Raw genomic sequence first — 13,412 nt, forward strand, 5'->3', positions numbered from 1 at the left:
TAATATTGTGAAAACTGTAACTGATAATGGCAATAAGTTGGCAACTTGATGAATCGTGTGTTTTCTGATTGTTTCTTGGAGTAGATATAAGATGTGTACCATTAAGATGGTAAGTAAAGAAGGATCATCTGAAGCGATCATGTTTCTACCCCTGCTCAGAGAAGCAAAACAGATAGGAGTTGTCAAACAGGATATATGAAGAGCGATGTGGAAAGACAATGCATTTTCCTTGGCTTTAGCAACACCTGACAGCAACGGAAAAACTCAAAGACAGTTAAGATGTGCAGAGATTTTACCTCGCTGTCTTCTAGATCATGCTGCACATTGGATTTTTCCTGAATTAGTGACAGAAGAATTAATCATAACTATTTAAAGTTGCTAGGAAATATGAAGGCATATAATTTTAAAACATGAGTAACTTCAGATGTAGGGGAGAGAACAACGACTTAGTGCCACAGGCAGCAGGTTGGCCAGCAAGGAAGCCTCCTTGTGTAGAATTTCAGTTGCAATCGTAAAGGCATCTCCATGAACTCTCACACATCTATGGCATCGGGATCATAAGCAGCACTATCTTCTGCAGTCCCTTCTATTGTGTTCTTTCACCTTTTGCTTTAGTGCCATCCAATGCAGCTGTGTCACCTCCTGCCTCTCCATCAGCCCACCCTCTGTCACCCAGTGCTATCCAAGCTCTTCAAAATTTCTCCCACCCAGGCAGAAAACCGAGTCTCAGGCAGCCCCAAGAAGGCCAAGTTATTGCATGCTCTTCAGCTGCCTTTGCTTGGGTTGTTGTGTTCAGTCTCTCCAAGTCTGCTTTGTCTCTTCATTAAGCCATACTCAGAGCTGTAATGTTTCAGCAATGTTTGTCCAAGGCTCAGCACCCATTTGGCTCTATGGTCATAAGCTGTCCATCATGACTGCCACAGAAAATCATGTGAATATTTTTAAAAGATGTGAAGCTGAGGGTACAGAAAGGGCTGTCATATAAAGCATGAGTCAGACAACACTTTGCAGTGACTACTTGGCAAAGTGAGCTTTATGCTAAAACATGATGAAGCAGAGGTAGTGCTTACTTCTGGCATAGTGTTTCCATTTGCAGTTTATAGATAAAAGTCATGACCAGAGATGTTACAAAGAACGTTAAAAGTTGCCCTGTGCTGTCAGCGTTGCTATCATGTATGACAGCTCCTGAATTGTAATAGCCACCCAGGCACTCTGTAGAAATGTTTATTACTGGTACTCCCAGCCAGGCTTCACTTCAAAATGATTGACTTTGGTGTAGTATGTCCTTCAGCTTGCCACACAGTGACCATGTAAAGCTGCTGCCTTTCATGGAGTCATAAGATAATTCAAATTTGGAGAGATGTCAGGAGCTCCCTAGTCAACCAGCTGGGTCTCAGAAGCCTCCATGGATGGACACTGCATGGATTTGCTGGGCAGACTGCTCCACCACGCAGCTGTACTCATGGGAAACAGTTTTTCCTCATATCCAGTGTGAAACTCTCTTGTTTCAAATACTGTCTGGTTGCTATTGTACTCCTGCCACGCACCACTGTCTCTATCTTCTCAGTAATGTTCTCAGGGTAACTTTTCAAAGTTACTTTTAACTTTAAATTCATTGCATGTGTCATTCTGAAAATACTTTTGCTATTACTGAATTTAATTTGTTTTTCTTCTATAGAATACAAGATGTTATGTTGCACTGTATGGTTTTGGACAGATTTATAGATTTTTTTCTGACACTTTGTGTGCTTCACTCTTGAAAAAATCAGCATATGTAAGGGATTTTGAAATTTTTAAATCTATTAGGAAAAAATGTATTTGTGTTTATGTACATTCTTATCCTTAAGCATACACTTCCATCCCTTTGAGCTATGATTTGCACATGTGTGTAAAACTCAATTGAATTTATTAATACATAGAGATTGGACTATATATTGCTTTTTGTATATATCTGACAGAAGGAAGAGAAGTTACAAAAATAAGTAAAACTGTGTTCTCAACTACTTTAAGATCTTTCTTTTAACTGGGAACACAGTTAGGATGCATTACTGATGTCATGCAATATGTCAGTTGCTAAAGATTTTCAGCATCTTCTTCAGTCCTCCTGAAGCAAAGGAATGTGGTAAGGCTTGTGCTGTTCTAGTCCCAGCAGTCACATTCACATGTATGTTGGCACTTGAGCAAACTTGGTTTTGGCAGCTCACTGCCTACCTGCAGCCCCTGCCAAATGCAGGAAGTGGATCTTGTAATGTGGATAAGCGTGGGGAGTGCACTGCTAGACATTTTGTGGGCTGAGGACTTAGTCATGTCTTAAGGTTGCTACTCACATTAGTAGACTTCAAGCATCTGCCATTGCTCAGTATGACCAACTGGATGCATTATCCCTTGTCTTGGGAAAAAGCCTCTGGAGGATTAAACAAGAGTGTAGGTGCTTACCATATTTACTTTTCTCTCTCTGCCAGTGTAGTCTGGTTTTCTTTCATTTACAGAGTCCAGCCTAGGCTTGTGTGTTGCAGTCATTATGTACATGATTCGACATGGACCTTGCTGATGGGAATATTTTGTGGCAAGGTGACAGGGAAGTATTTGCACCTGTAGATGTGAGGGACAGTGTACACCAAACCAGATCTCTGTCTCCAGTTTCCACTGGCTCATGGAGTAGGTAGGGGAAATCAGCAGAACAAGTCATGGGTGCATAAGTATACGGTCCCTTAATCCTCCACATATCTGGGAGCTTTGAGTGTGGATGGCTTCAAGGGGAACAGATTGACATAACATGCTGTGAAGGACACTTTTTCACCTTCCTCTGGCATTCTCTCCTCATCACATCCATCCCTGGTCACTGGCTTGTGAGGCAAAGCTAGGTCAAGGAGTTGGAAAAAAAGAAGGTAATGCATAAATACATAGTCCTGTGCCTGCAGTCTTCAGTCTTGTTCAGAAACTCTTGTACTTCAGCAGCAACACAGTGTCCTTGTATTTCTGCAGCTGACTAAGCCCTTGTACTTATCCTCTGTGCCATCACCCTCTAGAGCTTTCCTAGGTAGAACACCATGTTTCTGTTTCAGTGTAAGAAAAAGAAAATAAAAATATTTCAAGTTCTTAATTAACATTTTCTATTGTTCTCTCGTCACTGCTCACACTCTATTTTTGTAAAAAAAAAATTATATAGATTTATATATACATATACATATATATGTACACACACATATAAAAACACCCGGGTTGAAACAGCAGCAGTCAAAACAGAGATAGCACTTACTTACAATATTGCTTGAGTTACTGTGAGCTTCTGACAATGTGGGTGTCAATGATAATCATCAAATACACTTTGGCAGCTAGCTGTGATGTTAGCTTGAGATTTGGGTGAAATGTTCAATACTAGCAAGTGAGCAATATATAAACTATATAAGCCTCACCTGTGGGGAAAGGCCAATGACAGGGCTTTGCTGGTAACAGCAGTGGAAGCTCTGAGATCAAATAAAATATCAGCTGGGAAACTAAGTCATTATTATATTAGATGTTAGCGATGCTTAGGATCTTAGCAATAACAGCTCTCATCAGCTAAGGAATTACTAAGGCAGAATTAAAGACTGCTATTGCTTAATAAAGCCATAATATTTTTATGTCATAAACCTCTCAGAAACTGTCTTTATGGAGTTACATAATCACTTAATGCTAATTTTTTTCTGTGTATCTGATGCAATGCATATTGCACTTAATGATCTTTGGATTAGTCCCTACATATATGTGTATATCTTAGGAAACCATTATACACTCTGCAATAACTCAAGTAAGAAGCTTGTGTCTAAATGTCCTTCCCTCTGCTTCCTCCATTTACCAGCATGGAGTGTGGTTGAACCAGGGCCTCAGAAGAGCTGAGCACAGACTTATGCTCAGTTGAACATTGACTTTGCAAAAACAGAAGGCTATATTACAAGAATAATGAATGCTGAACAGAAGTTTTGCTTTGGAAGATTTTTTCATGCTAATGAAGGGGGAAAAAGATGATAGCAAAGACATTTTTAAAGTGCAGAACTGTGTTTGCCTACAAGATTTACAATAAAAAATAAGGAAAAGAGAGGAAGATAACACAATCAGAGAGGGAAGATGAAGTGATGTGCCAAGAAGCAGCCGAAAATTAAGACAGGAAAAAGGGATGAGTCATCATCCTGGAGCAAGATAGTATACCATTTCCCCCCCCACTTAAGACTCTCATGTAGAATTTCAAATCTTACACACTCTGTCAGAGAGAGCAAGGGAATAATAGTGTCTGTGGGAAACCTATGGTGTAGAAGAGGTGTCTAGGACCTGGCAAATAATTGATAGCCTGCAAGAATATACATGGAAACATAACCACTGAAAAAAACTCTAACTTCTTCTGTAAAGAATGTTATTTAATTTTAAAAATCACTTTATATTTGTAATATTTTCCAATCTTAATGCTTTTGTAATTAATACTTTGAAACTATTTGTGTGTTGTGAAAGACCAGAAGTGTTTTTCTGTACAATGCAGAAAATGTTGCAAATTTCTTTGTTCCATGGAAGACCAAGAGGTAACATTCAGACTTTGAAATGTATTGGAGTTATGTGGATTTTTTTACCTAAGTTTTAAGCTGTTTCAAAACCATTATATGAGAACAGTGAGCAATGTTGTCAACACAAAGATAGCTGGCACTGTGCAGACTGTCTGCTTGTTTGGTGTTTGGCTGGGAAACTAAATTATCAGCATCTTGCATACCCTCCTTGCCTGCCTGACTTAATCCTGTCACTGAGTGGTCTCATGGTGAAAGACCTGATTTATAGGGTTGAATTTGCATCTCTTGGACTGACAGTAGAAACTGGAGGTATTAATATTAATTACTTGGAGCTGTGATTCTCAGTAAACAAAAGTGACATAAAGAGTAAGACTTGATGGTAGATCATGAAGGTTTATCTATTAGATGAGAGGTTTTAGTAAGTAAAAGGCAGGTGGTTCTAGCTGTTAATTCAGTAGCTTTCAGTTTTAGCTGTTAGTTCAGTAATGAGGTACTAGCAATGGTACTATGAAGAAGTTTTATACTATGCAGACTTGCAGAGTGCTGCAAAGGTTTAAAAACCTCCAGATGTCCCTCTGGGATTTTTTTCAGTGTGTTTTTGCAGTTGGGTTCTGTGGTGCCACTCCATTGCTCTCCATTTTCTGCTGGCTGCATGAGTCGTTACTGCTGTGCCATTGGTCCTGTCCCTTCCCTGTGGCACTCTCAGTGCCACCTGTCATGCCACCCGCCGTGCCATCCATCATGCCAGGAAAAGATTTTTAGCTGTCAAACTCTGTTAACCAGGTAACTTTTTTCCCCTATGTCCAGACTGGATGTTAAGTTGGGGGAGGGAGGAAGAGTAGCCTTCGTATTTTTCTTTGTCTTAAACTTAGCAAATTCAAGTTAAAATATTTATAGTCAGGTTGTCTCAAAAATGAATATGATAAAAACAAGGTTAATATCTACTTTTATTCTTATTGGTATATAATAATAATAATGTAGTACAGGTTAGCTTTCTGTCCGTATTTTTGTGGTAACAGAAGGTCTTAGAGAAACTTAGAATTGCTATAATAAATTCTGAAACTGAATCTTTCACAAAGAAAAATTAGCACATGCACACAGAGGCTGATGAGACTAAAGTAATGAATTTTGTTTATAGATTACTGACCTTATCCATCTTAGAAATAGAATGAAAATAGGTAAAGTTTGCCAAAGCATTGGATTGTCTTACCTGTAAGTTGTCAATACACAAAAACTCGTAACCAGACTTTTCCTTAAAAAGCAAAAGGCTATCTCTCATCCCTTAGCTGCCTGTGGAGTTATTTCAAGCCTAAGATTTAGTAAATATCTTGTATTGAATGTGCTGAACTAAGGCTTTGAAAGTTTGTCAGATTTGAGTTCTTGTTATAGCTGACACAAATTCACAAGTTCCACGCAGCTAAAAGGAAATTATTGTTTCTTAGGAAACCAAAGTTTAAATTATTTTACCTTTAGAATTATAATGTTGCTGTTTAAAACTGTATCTAATTGTGACTTCATAACAAGTAGCACTTACTAAGAATATTGTCATCTTCAGTCCTTTTGTAACCACAGAAAACACTAGACATTCTTGTATAAGGTTAGCCTCTTTTGGTTGTTTTTTGTGGGGGTTTTTGTTGTTGTTGGTTTTGGTTGTTTTTTGTTTGGTTGGTTTTTTTATAACTCTCCACTGTTTGCATTCCCCTCTCCCTCTCCTTTCCCTTATTTTCTTTTTTTTTATCCTTTCCCTTTCCCTTTTCCTTTCCTTTCTTTGAGTTTTTTTTAATGGATCGGTTTGATAGAAATAAGTTTTCAGGAGATTTTGGTTCATTAATTATTTGAATGAGATTTCATCTTTCACTCACCAACCTAAAAGAGCTGGTTGAGAGCTCCGGGTTGAAGAACATACCTTTGCATCTCTTTTCATGATGAGTCTTTAGCTTTATATTTAATTCATTGCTTCATTATGATGTTCCCTGCAAAACTAGTGCTAATGCAACATTAATATTATAGAATCAAGTACTCAAAATACATCAGTCAAACAGGTTGAATAATCATCCCTTTTCTGCCTCTGTGTACCCAGAAAATGATCTCACTAGTGTTAAATACCTACAGTCAAAGAATGTGTAATATCATGCAATTATAATATATAATGGACTACATCTATTTCACTTTGCTTTCATTAAGATACTTCTACTGTAGATGTTCTATAAGTACAAGAAAATGAATTTTGTTAATCTTAGTTACAATCAGAATCATTGAACAGTTCTTCCCAAGAGAGAATCACTATCGAAACAATGAAATGCTTTATGAACTTTTGCCAGCAGAAGTCAGTTCGCTGTGGTTCCAGTTTGAAAAGTGAATTCATGCAATTAACCTTGACTCTGCCCTTTCTGTAAACAATAGTAGGTACAAACTTCCACTCCGAATTTGTAAACCCAAGCATTCTGAAGCCTTTTCAAAAGGGGAATTCTACCCAGACAGATAAAAGTTGAAGGAATAGAACTCAGTGTCTAATAAAGGTAACTGAGAATTAGAATAAAACATTGTATTTTATGTGAAGTAATGCATATGCTCTTAAACATGTTGGAACAGAATTATCTGGGGCAGGCTACTCTATATGTTTGTATAGACTTCATTTCTTTAGAGGTTAATATGTTTATATTAAATTTTTTCATGATACTCACTGGAATGGAAGAGGCAATAGTATTCTCACGGTTACAGAAAGAACAAGGATCTTGACTTACTTAAGGTCAAATAAGAAATTTGTGAACTGTGGCTTGTAGCATTTCAACTGTTAAATTGTTCTGCCTCAGCACAAGCTACAGCCTATGGCAGCAAGTCTGTACAGTAGGTTTTTGCTAGTGAAAGAATAGAGAAACCTCTTGGGAGAGTTCAAAGTCTGATGCTGAGGCAAATCACAGATTTTGTGGAACATGTAGACTTTTTTTCTTCTCTTCTTGAATTAAATTTAGGATTCCTTATATAGTTCAGTGCTTGTCCCACATAAATCTAAGTATATTGAAAAATATGTTTTAACTACTCTCTTCCCTTTTACCTTACAGGAATGCATATTTTATTGGAAATCTTGATATTGTGTATGGAGTTTCCATATAAGCCTTCTCTGTTATTGTAAATGGGACTTTGAGGATGCAGGACATCAACAAACTGTAAGGGGCAAATGATTCTACTGAGGTACACCTCAGTATGGAGGTTCTGGCTCTGCAGGACACACAAATACAATATGACTCATTAAGAGTGCAAGTTTCCTGGTGAAAAATAAGTCATAGAATTATTTTCATTGGCATTTATAAATGGGAGGAAGTATGTAGAAAGCAATTGTTCATCATGCATACCAATGACAAAATACTGCATTTTTCCACATTTATTCTGTAGCATGTTGCTACTTGCAGCAATACAGAGCAAGTCCATTATGGGGACGGGAGTGAGGAAGGTAAGGGAATACTGAATGCTGTTCAGGTTTGTGGTGTTTTTAGGGCTGGGAGTAAAAACTTGAGCAGAAAAATTATTCTGCACATTTATTTGTCATTGGGGGTTTTTTGGTGGTGGTGGAGGTTTTTTGTGTGTTTTTTTTTCTTTTTGTTGGTTGGTTTTTTATAGAGCAAAGCTTAAGTAATGCATTCATATGGTAATGTTGTTATCCCCCAGTTGGCTCAGTTTGAATATTCAATAATTATTCTCTGTGATGCTTGTGACCATATTGAGATTTTATTCAAAAGCCATTGAAATAAGCACCACAAGGGGGAAAGCTACTATTTTTGTTCTGTTATCATTTTGCTGAGGCCACATGCACAACGCTGTTCTTCTTTGAAATACCTTTCAAAGTTGTTTCATTGAGTTCAGAAAATATGCAATAGAACTAGAAGATCCAGTGATTATGGCTGGTAATGATGTTGTGGATTTAGTTGCTAACAAAGCCTAACATAATCTGTATTAATTAACGAAATTATTTTTTCTCGGTAATATGGCTAGAAACGTATGTGATTGTTTCTCAGGGACCTTATACCAGCGTTCTTCCTTTTATAACAAAATCACAAAGAAGAGGCAAGTTTCAGCTTATTTGCACAATAGAACTACCATACCCTTTAGAACTGCCAATTGTGAGAAAAATATGCCTATTCTAGACTTTTTAATCCTCTAAAAACTTATATGTATACTTCAGTGGGTCTTTCTACATACATAAAGCAGGAAGATGACAGCCTTTAAGAGACAAAATCCTCAAAACCCTAGTACCTGTAATATGGCATATAATTTTTTTTTTTTTAGTAATGTGCAGATGAAATATGACTATGAAGTGAGTCCTAGAAGAAAATTTGCTTCTACATGTCACCAATAGTCATTTTGTGTTTCATAATGGTAGGCAGCAAATGTGTGAGATAAACTTAGAAAAGGAACAGCTAAGGCATGAGAAGCCATGGAGTGATGTGACAGAGGTGAAAGGAGAGAAACAGTTTTGTAGCAGGAATGAAAATAAGAAAGAATCAGTACTATAAAAACAGGCTAGATGTAACAGAGCACACAGTGGATAGGGACTTGTCCATGGGAACTTGGCCTTCATGTCCCATGTGAGTTTGTCTTGTCTTTTATGTTCTGGGAAGATTTTTATTTCCATATTTTATTTTTTTTTAAACAAAATAGTCTGCATCTAAACAGTGTATTGTTTTATTTTTCATCACTGTGGTCAGTGATTGTATTTCTGTTGGTGTAGGTTACGTATTTCATATAATTTGGATGCTTGGAGGAATTTGTGTTCTGTAGTCTTAACTCCTCAGCAGGATTATCCAGGAATATCCATGACAGTTTATGTTTTCCTTTTTAGCAGAAATATTTTCTTAGCTGCTCATTAAATGAGGAATCCTCTCCCTGGAGCATTTATTTCAATAGAATGTAACTGAGGTGATTTACTTCACAAGGAATATATGAATATAAGTGAATAAAAAGAGATTTATCATAATTTCAGTCACACCTTAGATTACCTTGTGAAGTTTGTTGCAGTATGTAAATACATGTATGCACAAGTTGAAGCGCATCATCAACTAAGGAGAAGGAACTTTCAGATCTACTCTCTTTCTATGCATTTATTTTCTACACCTTTTTGTTCTGTGAGAGCAAAAGTGCTTTGCAGTACTTAGCTATAGCCTTCTGCTTTATTTAAAGGCCCTATTCAGTCCACCTTGGCTGGAGAGGATCTCAGCTGTGGTGTACATGTTTAGAGCAATAGAGAGGATAAATCAAAGCAATAATGAGGGGGACCTTCAGAGTTTGCAGAGAGAGACAGATTACATTTTTATCAGTAAGAAGGTTGGTTTGTTTGTTCTTTTTTTTTTGTTTGTTTTAAAAAAGGCCAATGTGAAATATTAGATAATGGAAAAATGCTTAACTGATTATATTTTAAGATGTTGGATACAAAAAATTGTGGAGTCCAATACATAAATAAAGATTTAAAGGATATAAAATGAACAAAGGCGTTTAAGAAATGAGGTTGATCAATAAGTAGTTCTTTAAATAGCCACTGTGCAAAATAAAGAAAAAGGAAAGAAAGCATTGTTCGCTATGTGTTGAAAGCTAGTGACAGGGATTAATGTGACTACACAAAAGACTTAAATCTTCACATAGTTGTTCAAGCAAGATAATATTGTCCAGACTCTGAAGTGCTTTTATCTTGGTAAGCCATATTCTAAAGTATCTTTAACATTATAGTGATAGCTATTCAGGACTGACAAAGGACCATAACTGCATTAAACTCAAAATTTCTAAAAAAGAAAAAAATAATAAGGACTTAGGTTGAAAAAGCAGAATTAAGCCTGTTTGATTCTATGATTACTTAAATCAATTTCTTTGAATAGATTTTTTAAAAGTATATGCAAAAGTTGAGTGAAATGACAGTTCATAAATATGTGTGGTTTAGTTGTGGTTTTAGGCAGTAGATACTGAAAGTGGTATTCAGTCAGAATAGATTAACAACTGCAGAACTGAACAAGTCTTTAACTATTTGCAGTGTGATCCTTCTCAACATAAGAATTCAAACTTGGTAAGACTAGTCCTTTGTAATATTAGTCCTTTGTGTACTGTAGAGGAAATGGAAGGTGAATAATTGTGTTTACACAGACTAGTAAAAACAAACAAACCAACCGAACAAAAAATGAGAAATTAAAACCCCAAACATTTACTTCATTCCCAATGGGGATTTACTGCGCAGATCCAAATTTTGTATATGCCAATGAGGAACGGGCCTAAAGCTCTACTGGAATCAGTTTTACTGGAATGTTATTTGGATTTCTTATTGAATTACAGCTTATCCAGATATACTTTAGACATGTAAAAAAAAGCGTAAGTTACTGTATTTGCTTCTTTTTATTTTTAAGACAATATTTTAAAAGTATAACTATTAAAATTTAAAAATTAAATGAGGGGGGGGAAGTAAACAGGAACTGAGAACATATTGCATCTTAGAAGTGGCTTCTGAGTCACTGTGGTGTTCTTTGAGCAAGTAAAGAAGGAATTAAGAAATAAAGATTTGTTACTTATATTTGAAATACATTATGAAAAGGGACTGGGACTTTTATAAGAGAAAAATGACTGTATTTAAGATTCCAAAAGTTTAGTAACAGCATTGTGATGTGATATTCTTGATAAATCAACAATTAGTACTGATTAGGATACTGTACATAGTCTTCAGTCGTTATAATACCAGATAGTATTTGACTGAAGTTCCAGTTAGGTGTAGATTTTTTTTCAATATTTGCCTAGATTCACCTTGATGTTGTCATACAGTATGAACAATAGAGTTATGAACCTGAGACTTATGAGTATGGAAGTTGGAGTTACTGTCATGTACTTGACATATGAGTCTGGTATTCATATTGGTGGGAGGGTTGCACTGAAGATCTCCAACCTAGAATGGAAATGTAGATTTATTGGTGTACAGTGCTTGTACTGTGCTTTGATAACCCTACATGTTGGTTTTCTATCTAAAATATATGAATGAAAATATTGGTTTGCATGTTGCATGTTTGGAGAAACTGATCTTAAAAATTTACAATCTGTTTAGCATGTTAGCACCCTAGACTAGAGAAGTAGTTCAAGTAATAAAAATAAAATATAACACTTAAGGAGCTGTTGATGAATTCAGTGTGTGAAAAACTGCAGTTGCCTATCAGCTTGTCTGCAGTCATGAATGAGTGTTTTGTCTTCTTTTCTTAGTTTTTTGCCTTTTTTTTTTTAATTTCCATTCTGTTCCTGGTTTAAAATCAATTAGAAAATTATGAGATTTATTAAATAAATTTAATTTTAAAAATGGACTCCCACAAAAGCAATATCTGGTGCATTGTAGCATAGTAGTCATTGGGTTCCATTTAAGCAGATTGAGCTTATTTTCTTACTGTGGTATGTTGTACATAAGCTTCAAATACAGGGGAATACATGGGAGTCAAGGATTGTAATTACCATTAAGTCAAAAGCAACTTACCTTTTTTTGGTAGTTAAACAAGAACTCTGAATGTTGTGAGGCCTTGTGAGAGTTCTGATGGGTCTTTCCTGAAGCCAGAACTCCATGGTTGTAGAGCTCTTTATCCTATTGACAGTAGAAGCTTTCTAAAAGAGCTGAAAAATATGTAGAGCAGAGAAAGTACTGAACTATCCTAATTTTTCTTATTATGTATCTCTGTCTGTATTGGAACCATTATCTAAAATTCTCCCAGGAGGCCACAACTCTCTAAACCTTATTTAGATGAGAGATTCAGAGAAGCATCCATTCTATTGAGGAATTGGCCTACCCAGACCTCCAAATCTCCAATATCTGTCCATCATTGGTGCAACCATGATTTATTGAAATCCACTTTTTGCAAGTATTGTCTTCTGATGCTTTCATAATTCTCACTTTTGCTGTTCACAGAGAGTGAAGAAGTGTACCAGCGCCAGGTGCTGTCCATTTCCTGTATCGTCTTTGGCCTAGTCGTAGTGGGCATGCTTTGTGCAGCGTTCTACTTCAAAACAAAGTAAGAGCCTTCAACTAGCATGTTTGTTACTTAGCTTCTGTCCTTTTTACAGCTTTACAAATCTTCAGTCTTCCCCCTCCTTTTGAAGCTGTTCTTATCTTCTCTGGACAGGTTAGAACAGTTCCTCAAGCCTACGTTAAGTCCAAAAAAAAAAGAAAAAAAAAGTAAAGAGGAGTCATATGTGTTCATGTTCCTATTTTTTGATCTCAGGAAACAAGAGATTGTGTCCTTTACAGTTATTTTTTGACAATAATAATTTTGTGTCTCTTTTACTATCAGTGCAATAATAACTGACATCTTTTGAAAAGTTTAGAGATACTGTCTCCTTTTTACATTTTGTTTCAAATCCCTGAGTGTCCCTTTTGTTTCTATATGCTGAGAAAAAATGTAAAGTTCGAAATGCAGGAAGATACAAGTTCACTGCAGATATCTGTAACCTGTAGCTAATAGTTGTAAACTGCTGATGTAGTTGCATAATGAGTATCTGAAATGCACAAGCACATTGAACTATCCAAGTATGGTGGAATCATCTGTACTAAATTATTTTCAAGGGAAATACTTTCCGCTCTGTTATTTATCTTCCCATCTGAACATTAGTTTATACATTAGTTTATAATATTTATTGTTATGTGTGTAATTTGAGTTGCAAAAACTTCATAGCAATTACATGATGTGCTTGTCAGTGCCACCGTATCTATAAATATGTTCTGTATGGTTGTCATCCCTCATTCTTGTTCCAGCTGGAGCTAATGAGAGAACACATATCAATATAAATAGTACCTGCGTGAGGTTGGTCACAGTGGCTGAGCATCAAAAATGTGGAGGTTTGTCCTATTTAAAAGTCTGGAAGCTTATTTGAGTT

The 13,412-nt window shown here is 36.2% G+C and overlaps 1 protein-coding gene across 3 annotated transcripts in view; it reads left to right on the forward strand.

Annotated features, from left to right (window-relative positions):
• The window catches only part of NRG3 (neuregulin 3), a 395,896-nt gene that overhangs the window by 353,015 nt on the left and 29,469 nt on the right, over positions 1 to 13,412 (forward strand). For all 3 annotated transcript variants that reach the window (XM_065843806.2, XM_071811759.1, XM_065843805.2), the window contains one exon: positions 12,448 to 12,550. In XM_065843806.2, coding sequence (XP_065699878.1) covers positions 12,448 to 12,550 — 103 coding nt within the window. The remainder of the gene's footprint in view (positions 1 to 12,447; positions 12,551 to 13,412) is intronic.

Source organism: Patagioenas fasciata, chromosome 8 (genome assembly GCF_037038585.1).
Source record: "Patagioenas fasciata isolate bPatFas1 chromosome 8, bPatFas1.hap1, whole genome shotgun sequence".
NCBI lineage: Eukaryota > Metazoa > Chordata > Aves > Columbiformes > Columbidae > Patagioenas > Patagioenas fasciata.